Here is a 10,409-nt window from a genome sequence, read left to right on the forward strand (position 1 = left end):
AAGGGTTCTAAGATTAGATAGTGGTGATAGTTGTACAACAATGTGACTTCATAGAATTGTACATTTTAAAAGGGTGAACTTTATGGTATGCAAATTATATCCTAAGGCTGTTATTTTTTTTAAAGCCTATTGAAAAGCAAATGCTATTATAATAGCTAATCATCAAGACTATGTAGATCAGTCTTGTCCTACATTTGAGACATATTTTTTAAAAAGCATAATTCTCTTAACTATCTCTCAGGAAGGAAAACTTTGGGAAAAGATCCTGGAGGAGTGTTGACAATAAAGTTGTTCTAGTTAACCTCTAGATGTATGTTTTTTAGGCCTGGAGAGGATCATAGTTATAGAAATATTTTGAGGGAAATCTAAAGAAAATGTGAGTAGACAACCATCAGGGCTGTTTGGTTTAAAACTGTTCAGTACCATTTTGTTACTGGCCTCCAGAGAGCAAAGTTTCTAAAAAAATCTGTCCTTCTGTTGTGGCAAAGTATCACTGCTTATGTTCAGTTAGCAAATGATGTTTTTTACATTCATATATAGAATGTTACCTATGTGAATTATAGGCTACCAATTATGATTAACACTATTAAGTTATCTCATAATACTTTGGGGCTTAATATATTAAGACAATTGATTGCAATGAAAATGGTAAGAAAACAACCTAGTCAATCTACACCCTTAGTCACACCCTTAATATATTAATTATTAAAGTCTGATCATTAGTAAACAGTACCCCTTAAAAAAATCATTGCAGAGTTGCCCAAGAATAACCGAATGGTTCCCAATAATGTAATGAGCAAACAGCAGCTTTATGACTTTGTATCTTAAAGTAATAAATTAACACAATAGTCACTGTTCAAGGTTTATTTGGTTTTAGTTGGTATGACACTTGGATAGTTGGCTGTGTTATTTATGTAGATTTTTCTTTTTACATTATATGGCAGTGTACACTATTTTGATACATACAGTACATAAAATAAGATTCTTTAGAACAGTTATGCACAAGAGTTGCAATACTGGATTTATACATTGGATCCCAGGATGTGATTAATTGGAGAACAAAAAAATTGGACTAGGCATCTTGGCTGAAGGAACCAGAAGAGAGATAACACACAGTAAACACACATCTGATTTGAAGGGAAACTGCAGCATCTGCAACATTGGCAGTGGTGCCTCTTGAGAAAATGGAACTATTTTGCACTAACCAGTTCAGGCTCACACAAGGTAAGTACCACCCAGCATCAGGATATAACTGCAGGGTTTTATGAACCATTCCTATTTCTAACTTTAGGAAATTGATGTTTTTCCTAGGCTGTCTTGACATTACTTCTTTAGTCACAGATCAGATAATAAGGACAATATGCACAACCTCCAACTATATCCTGTTGTAGCCTAGACAGTGAAGTGGTATGATATTAGAAGACTTTAAAACTGCAGCTCTTTCTGGATCCCCCACAGTGTATCTGCACTCTTCTTCAAATGAGCCTCTTCCTCAGGAGTCAGGGTCACTTTCACAACATCTGAGATTCCATTCTGTCCCAAGATGCAAGGAACACTAAGGAAGACGTCTTCTTTTATTCCATAGAGACCCTGAAGACGAGATGAAAAATATTTAATGTTTTTTCTAAGCATTCTGGGGTCTCCCAAGACTTTCATTCTCTATAATTATGAGGCTTTATTTAATATGACTTGCTAAGTAGAAATTCCTTTCTAGATTTTCAGTTAGGATATAAAGGAAAGTCATTAAAATAGCAGCAAGATATCCATTCTAAAAGAAAATCTAAATTATTGCCATTATCCATTGTACTTCCCAATTTTTATTGTATAATGCTTTGGTAACTCTAACTTGAGTGTGATTTTTGTTTTTCCCAAAGGAAAAACAAATTGTTTCTTTTATATTCCTCTACCCATCTCAACAAAATTGACTAGTTTTTTAGTCACCAAGTTATTAAGTATCAATGTGCTGAACACAATGCTAATGGACATTAAGCCTAAAGCTCAACCATGTCTTTTCAAAAAAGAAAGTTGCAGGTCATTAACTTATTTCCCTTAAATCAATGATTGAGGACTTACATTAATCTAATTGCTCAGTAGAATGTTTAAAAAAAACAAAATAATGGCATTCACACACAACCTATTACTACATAGACCTACCTTAATCATGGTGGAAATTGGATGTACCCGCCTAAGATTTTTCATTATACTTTCTGCCAAATCTGCCACAGACAGTCCAATGGCCCAGGATGTGTAGCCTTTCAGTTTGATTACCTCATAAGCACTGTAGGGTAGGGAAGGGTAGGTAGGGAAGGACAAGGAAGGGTAGGAAAAAGTAGGGCGGAGTAACAAAGAAAAACAGCTTTCACTGAACACATACTTTATAGTAAATAATTTATATAGTAAATAATAATATATAAGTAATACAGTAAAGTGCATTATATACTTAAGAGTAACCTTTGCACATGTATACTAGGATATTATGTATAGGGATGTTCACAACAGTACTGTTGGTAATAGAAAAATTTGGCAACAAGCCCAATGCTCTCCAAAACAGGAGAATGGAGAAACTGTGGTATAACCATATGGTGGAATATTACTTAGCTGTCAAAACAAGTAACTACAGCCATATGCAACAAAACGGCTGATTCTTATAAATGTAATACTGAATTTAAGAAAGTAAATCCAAGATTACATATAGCATGCTTGATTTGGGATTATCTCAGGTGTGTGTATGTGTAGCAGGTAGTGGGGTTGAGTACAGAGGGATGAGTGGGAGAAGGAGCACAGAATTCACTCATTTCCAAGGACCAGCAGACTAACAATTCTAACCCAACAAACACTACAGTTAGTTGACAGGAACTATCAATGTTTCTTTGGTTCGATGGTGGGTTCACAGGATTTAATTAAACAAATACAAATAAGAGGGCTCTGCCTAGACAAATCATGATTCATTCTTCAATTCCATAGACCTGAGATCTGCACATGACCACCTGATTTATAATAAATAAATAAGGCCACCAAGTTGAAAGCTTTCCTATTTCAACAATTTCTAACCATTAATAATTACATTTTTAGTACTATTATGAAACTATACATTGCTTGAAACTTTATAATCATCTGAATAAATAAGAAGCTAGCTGTATTTCTATTTACAGACTATAATAGGAACTTGGATTTAAAAATTCTTATTCCTAACTAAATGAATCATACATGTTGTTGAAGTAAAGACCAAATCTCAAATAGGGTAGACAATCTAACTTGTTTTATCTTAATAGTTTACATTGCAAACAGAAAGATTTATCATACTATAAACTGAGAATTATGGCAAATAGACTGTAGCATTAATAAATGTCTAGTTTTTAATCCTTTTATCTATTATACAGTATGATCTTTAACAAAGCTTTAGAAAACAAGTTTTCTGATAGAGTAATCAAATGCAAATGCTAGTAAACTTTTGTTTAAATAATAATACATTTTCATGTTCTGTGTTAAAAATTGAGATCTATTACCTGTCAACCACCTGTTTGTGAACTGCTTTCCACTGTTCCTTATCTGCATCAGTGCCTAATTCAGGGTGCAGATTCTTCAGGGAGACACCAGCAACATTTATTCCACTCCATACAGGAACTAAAAGAAATAGTACAGAATATATTTATTTATTCCCATGCATCAGCCAGCAGACTAGTAATTCCGACTCATTCTTCTAAAGCTCTCTTTTCTTATCTGAGGAGAATTACCCACCCCCTTTTGGCAGATGGTAAAGCTACAATTACCCTAACTTTTAGACTTTCATTGATTAGATTATATAAAGCTAAGAATTGTCACTATATTCTAATCTGTTTTCCTAACCTACTGAGACGAGATAGTATGAGATCATAAGAAGTTTTTTGACATAAGGAACTGAGAACCCTGCAGAAATTATAACAGCTTTCAACTGTGATAATAGATTTTTTTTTTTATACACTACATTTGGATTGGCTGACCTTTTCAGGGCCAAGAAGTTTAAGTCAACAGCTGCGACAGTAAATGAACTACCCTAAAAACTATCATCTTATTTAATATGTCCATGGTAAGGAATTAAAGAAATTTCATATCCCCAACCAAAATAATGTCATACAGAATGGCTAAAATCTTAACAGTCCTAGCATATAATTATACCCAAAGATAGATTTCTAGAAACGATTCTACCCTAATGAATGGATATCTGATTTAGGCTCTGATTTAGTAATGAAACTCCTGTTAATTTTTCATATGATCTTTTTGAAAACACAAAGAGAAAAAAAAGTCATACTTACCACTAGAGTCTCCATGCTCCCCCAGGATCCATCCATGACAGCTTAACGGGTGGACTCCCAGCCTTTCCCCCATCAGGTAACGGAACCGGGCTGAATCCAGATTGCAACCACTTCCAATAACACGGTTTTTGGGAAAGCCACTTATCTTCCAGGCCACATAGGTCAAGATATCCACTATGAAGAAGACATTTCAGCAGAGATACTAGGTGAGTCATTACATAATGATTTACAAGTCAAGATATATGGCTTTATATTGGATCTTGATATTGATCATGACCAGTCAATATTTTTGTTAATAGTTTTAAACCTCTATACTACATACAATATAGCACATACATCAAGTATTCAAGAAGTGTAGTTTAATGAAAATAAACTGTGCATCAGTAACACATTATTCATAAACTTACCTCTTATCCAAGATCTTCTTAGGCAAGTAACAAATTTTAAAGTGCCAACTATATCTAAGGCATTGTATCTCCTTTAATGTTTTAACTATTTTACAAAAACACAAATATGCTCTCAGGAGGAAACTATCAGTTTTACTCTAGCCCATCTATTTTTATGCAGTTAATAGCCTCACCTGGATTGGAAACCACAAGCAGCTTGCAGTTTGGGCTGTACTTTACAACATTAGGAATGATGAATTTAAAGATGTTCACGTTACGCTGGACCAAATTAAGACGGCTTTCTCCCTCTTGCTGACGTGCCCCAGCTGTGATAATTACCAGCCTGGAGTTTGCAGTCACATTATAGTCTAGCCCAAAGAGAAACAATAAGCAGATTAAGGACTTTTAAGAGAATTCCAGCAAAAATTTGTTCCAGTAACTTTTTTTATGGACAGTTTTATCAGTGTTTTATGTACGTGGCACATAAATGCCTCTAATGCCCGTCAGTCACCTTCTTTAAGTTTTTGGAATTTTATCACTGTGGCCACTTACATGGAGGAAGACTACATCAACACCTTCTTTGTATTCTGGTTTTAGTTATGTTGTGACTTTATATAACTAAAACTGGAGGGAGCTGAAAGGAATCACATTTATTTGACTTTTGACTCTCACTATCAAATGAGATACATTCCCCAATTTTTGCCACTGGAGCTCAAGGCTCACTCTTCCATACTCCTATTTCTACTTAACTGTGGTCCTATCAGCTCAGGGATGGGCTTTAAAAAAAAAAAAAAGAAGAAGAAGGCAGAGGCAACTTTACACTTATCAAGCATTGTCTTGCTTCTAGATACCGTATGGCACACAGGATAGTCAACCCCAGGTTGAAGATAATGAAAGGAGTCACCTATCAGACAAGGAGTCAGTGATTTTCAAGTGTCAAACTACACTATTTGGGCCCATGTCTGTTTCCTGGCTGGCACTTGTAAAGTGTGAGAGGGTCAAGCCATGAATATACACTGAACAGGCTCGTTTACCCCGTTCTCAACCTTGTGTTAGTGTGCAAAAGGGAATAGAAGTATATTTCATTTAAATATCTGAAGCAATGTGGTAAAATATGGACCTAAGAGGCTATGCTAATTACATTCTAATTCAGATGCTTTCCACATCATGGACAAATTGGATTTCCATTTAAAACCATTTGCTACAAATACAAACACTGATATCCATAGTTATCAAAGCAAAATTGTTTGAAGGCTCTCTTATCTAGTATAAAAAAAGGAATCCTTGATGAACTAGATTTCAAGCCTGATAAAGAATTAAGTCTAGCATGGACTACAACTTAAACTTGTTGAAGTACCTTTGCCAGAGACAATTTTTGGTGTTCTAAGGAAAAGGCTGCCATGTTGGAGATCCATCATCTCTCCCTTCAGTTTGTCTTCCATGACATCAACGAGAGCAAGTTCATCTGCCAAGTCCTAAAAGACATAAAATTTTTAGTTAAATGGAAAATTGCTATTTCCAAATTTCAAGAAGGACATGCAAAATTTCTTTACTTTTCGCATAGGAGAATTCAGCTACTTTATTAGTATCAGGACACACCTCAAAGTAGAGGCAGGGCCCCATTCAAAAGCTGACTCATAGATGATCTATACACAGGAAGGATCACTGACCCTCTCTCCAACCCCCTCTTCACCAGGAGCTAACTGCTGTACAGAAGCAGAACACTATGTTGGCAGTAACATCCAATTATGTAAAACCGCTCCATTTACTCTCTCAAATTCAGTTTTACACGTTGATTTTAAGGTTGTTAGTCATTAAATAGATGATACTGACAAGTATTATGACTTAAAAAGTGATATTCTGGACCAGTCCCTGGTTACATGTCTTCCATATATTAGCCAACAGTAACAGTTTTACATAAAGACAGACATGTACATTACAAAACATTGGTGAAAAATATCCTTTTTTCAGATGAACCTATAAAAGTTCACAGCTACCTCTCAGATAAAGAATACCAACAATCGCTTTACTACAAATGGGATGTGGACTATTACAACCAAAGAGGTTATACTAGCTGAGCTGCAGAACTATCCCTAATCATCTACAGTATAATGAGTGGTCTGGCTTACTCTTAACCACACCTGAGTTAGGGAGCTTGACAGAAAAAGACCATAGGTGGTTCACAGGTTTGGGAAAAACAAATGACATCAATTTCTGATCCAATGGGGAAGGAGTAAGAGTTGGTATACTATGCGGTCTCTTCTAAAAACACATATGAAGCAACCTGTGTTGTTCCAAGACACTGCTTAGCTAATTTCTGCCTTCAGTTCTTTTCTGTCCCAAACTCAGAATTCATCATTTCACTCTCTTATTAGGAACTCCAAATCCAAACTTAAAATATCTTAATATTGTAAGCTGCCTCAATTTCTTTTTTATATAAACCAGGCTTGAGTACAGTAAAAAGTACTCTTTATTCACTCACAAGTTTTCTTTTTATAATTAAAGTTTAGCTCCATAATTGGTACCAAAACTGCTATCCAGGGAGGGAGGCAATGGGGATTTGCATGGATGGAAGACTTTACACATTCAGTTTGATTTTAATTTTACCACATATACATACCAATTTCAATTCAAAAATTACCTTAAAATAGCTTTAGCTTGTTTAAAGGCATGGGCTCCACTTTTCCATTTGTAGGCAATTAATGCAGGTTAATAAAGCACAGTGAATTTAAGAAACTGTGTCTTCAGCCTAAAAACCTTTGATTTTTGTAGTTTAGATATTCTTTTGGCATACCATCATGTTTTAAAAGTTTGTTTCATGTGAAGTTCTTTGAATGAGTTCATGAACATAAATATTTGCATAAACAATGTGATAATACAATTGGAGACGGAGTGGGATGGATGGAGTCAAGGAATCCCTGACTTCCAGAGTGATGGGCTCTCACTTACCTTCATTAAGATACTGATGGCACAGGCCATGCCAACAGCACCAACCCCAACAACTGTAATCTTATTCTGGGGGACATGTTCTTCCTTAAGAAGATTCTGAATCAGCTGATCCTTGAGAGTTGCCATTTTGGACTTAGAACGAAAAGGAATCTATAGGGGAAAAACATGCATTGTCACTGTGTCCTTTTAAAATTAACGCTTATTAACCAAAAGCTGTTCTGAAAAAGTTTATTTTGCTTCTTTTTGGGGTACTTGCCACTAAAAATTACAAGGGAAGACTAAAAGGAGGGTGGGAAGAAACCTAAAGATAGCGAAAGGAGAGGTGAAAGGCCTAATGCCAGGATCTGGTCTGGCTAGGATCTTTGGTGTAAAGGTCCTCACCTTGGCGTGGAAAAATAATACCGACGTTTGGGTGTAAGTATAGCCTCCTGAGGGCTCACCCATCTTCACTTAAATTAACTCCAAGTGGAGCTGGCCTTTCCTCAAACAAGATCCTGTGAGCCACCGGCCCAGCTCTACTCCAATCACTAGGACTCCTGCCAAGCCCTTTAAGAACCGCAGGTAGTTGCGTAATGTGCCTTTAACCGCCTCAGCGAACTGCCGGGAGGCAGGGGGGGCGTACTGTGAGCTCTGCTCCTGCGCAATCACTCGTTTTCCGCTCCCTCTCCCCAACCCCCGCCCTCGGAGAAGGGGCGGAGATCAACTGCCCAGTCTGCAGGAGCCCGCGGGGGTTTTACGCCCCGCCCAGACCCGGAAGATTATCAGATGCCCCTCCCCCACTCACCTATCTAGCCACTAATCTTGCTCGCAAGCGTATTTCAGGAGCACTGGACGGAGACCAAAGTAGTAGCCGCTGGCTACCGAGAGGTGGGCCCTAACCTCTATAGCAAGGCAGATGCTTGAGAAGCCCCGCCTGTGAGCGGACTTGAATAGGAACTATCCTGCTCCCTGGGTCAGGGGCAGTGAGCTCAGCATCAGACTTTAGACTAAACTAGTGTTACGAAGCACACGAGAACAACGTGAAGTCTGGCTGGCAGGGGCCTCCTCGGCCTGGCGCACGGCCAGAGCCAGATTTTAAATCGCCATACCAGGAACCAGGGACTGTTAACCAACGCGCAGGGAGGTGCCTTGTGTGGCTTCTGCCATGGTCCTTGTTGCAAAGGCGTGAGGCCAAGTATGAGGAAATTTTGTTAGTACAGGAAGGGAAGCAATAGCTCAAGAGGCCTGCAGCCTGCAGCCCTAAAGTTAATAGATACATGGTGAGACCCTCGATTTCCAGAATCGGGGAGGGGGTCTTTGACTTTCCTAATCCAACCCTGCTCTACATTCACTGGAGAGATTATTATAGATTGCATCCTGAAAGCACCACGTTTAATCCTGACACCGCCCCCAAAGAGCAAAAATATCCGAGAGGACTTCCAGGCAGGCAGCCCAGAGTCACCAAGCTGGAATCGAGTCTCTCTTTACAAATCACTGCTATTTCTAGACAGCCTTGCAAGGTTTCTGCATCCTGGCGGGGGAAGGGAGGAGTTCTTTCTGCAGACAGCTCCTGGCTTCGACAAAACCTAAGCCCTGGGCTCCAGAGCTCCCTTCAGTGTGGGGATATTGGGGTGGGGGAGCCCTGCATTTAAAGGGTCTACTCCCCCAACTCTGCTACCTACTCACTGTGACCTTAGAGATACCCTAACCCTCTCCCAGCCTTAGGTTCCATTTGTCGAAAGGAAGGGAATTAAACATCAAAAGGAGGGGGAGGTACCGGATGAGCCTATTCTCAAAATACTGAGAGGCGGAAAGAGCTGGTGATACCCTTTCTGCTTCATCTTTGCATGCATCATGCCTAACATAGCGCCGGATGCTTAATAAATGTAATTTACTCCAAGAACGTCCTATAATCTGCAGGCAGCCGCTGCCTCCAAGGAGCCCACCTCTTGAGAGTCTCAGGGTTAAAAGGCGACCCTAGCTGCACCCAGTGGCTTTCTGGCTTCCAGGAACCCGCCCCAGGTTACTGAGGCTTTCCCGGCTCCCTGGGCTCCAAGAACCGGACTTCGAGTTCGGTGAGGTTTGCCTGTTTCCATCCCGGAGATATGCCCTACCCTTCAGACCCGTAGTCTCCTAATACTTCTGTATTCAGCCGAGCCTTCGAACCCATATTGGGTGCGGCCAGTCCTTGGTTCCCCAGCCAGGCCAGAGGCCACCCTGCCCACTTAGAGCAAAAGCAGGGTGCGGCGGGCCCCGTACCCGCGTGTGGCGTGGGCCACCGCCCAGGTCTCAAGACTATGCCTCTGGGAAGCAGCGCCTACACCTCCCGGGAGCAGGGACCCCAGCGCGGGCAGCGCCGGGCCAGCGAAGCCCTGAGCAGTCGCTCTCCCCCTCCCGCGCAGTGCGCGCCGGGCCCGACCGTACCGGGAGTGCACGTCGGGCGGGCGGGCGTCGGGGCGCGTGGCGTTGGATCCGGACTTGGCGGCAGCTGCTCCGGTACTCGGAGCTGGGAGCGGGAGGGGCCTTAAATGGACCCGCGAGGCTGACGTCAGGGGGGAGCCGGGCGGACGTGCTAGAACCCACGTGTGGGTTGGGCTGGGGGCGGGCTCCGAGCCGGGCGGAGCACTGTAGAGGCTCCGGCGGCTTGCGCAGCCGGAGGACCCGCAGGCCGCCCGACCCACGTGCGCCGAGCCATCTACAGGGCTGCCCAGAGCCACGCTGCCTCCGGCTACAAAAGTCCAGGTCAGAGCCATCAGCTGGAGTCAGGAGGACCTTCAACTTCCTCTTCCGTAAAATGTGGAAG

The 10,409-nt window shown here is 40.6% G+C and overlaps 1 protein-coding gene across 1 annotated transcript; it reads right to left on the minus strand.

Annotated features, from left to right (window-relative positions):
* Positions 1 to 849: 849 nt before the first annotated feature.
* On the minus strand, positions 850 to 10,188 carry LOC105076580 (L-lactate dehydrogenase A chain). Its single transcript, XM_074372268.1, has 8 exons — positions 10,031 to 10,188; positions 7,628 to 7,777; positions 6,036 to 6,153; positions 4,873 to 5,046; positions 4,293 to 4,466; positions 3,507 to 3,624; positions 2,155 to 2,278; positions 850 to 1,590 (listed from the first exon to the last, which is right to left on the minus strand). The coding sequence occupies exons 2-8, from the start codon at positions 7,751 to 7,753 to the stop codon at positions 1,426 to 1,428; spliced, it is 999 nt and encodes a 332-aa protein (XP_074228369.1). The 5' UTR covers positions 7,754 to 7,777; positions 10,031 to 10,188; the 3' UTR covers positions 850 to 1,425.
* Between the last annotated feature and the right edge of the window lie 221 nt (positions 10,189 to 10,409).

Source organism: Camelus bactrianus, chromosome 10 (genome assembly GCF_048773025.1).
Source record: "Camelus bactrianus isolate YW-2024 breed Bactrian camel chromosome 10, ASM4877302v1, whole genome shotgun sequence".
NCBI lineage: Eukaryota > Metazoa > Chordata > Mammalia > Artiodactyla > Camelidae > Camelus > Camelus bactrianus.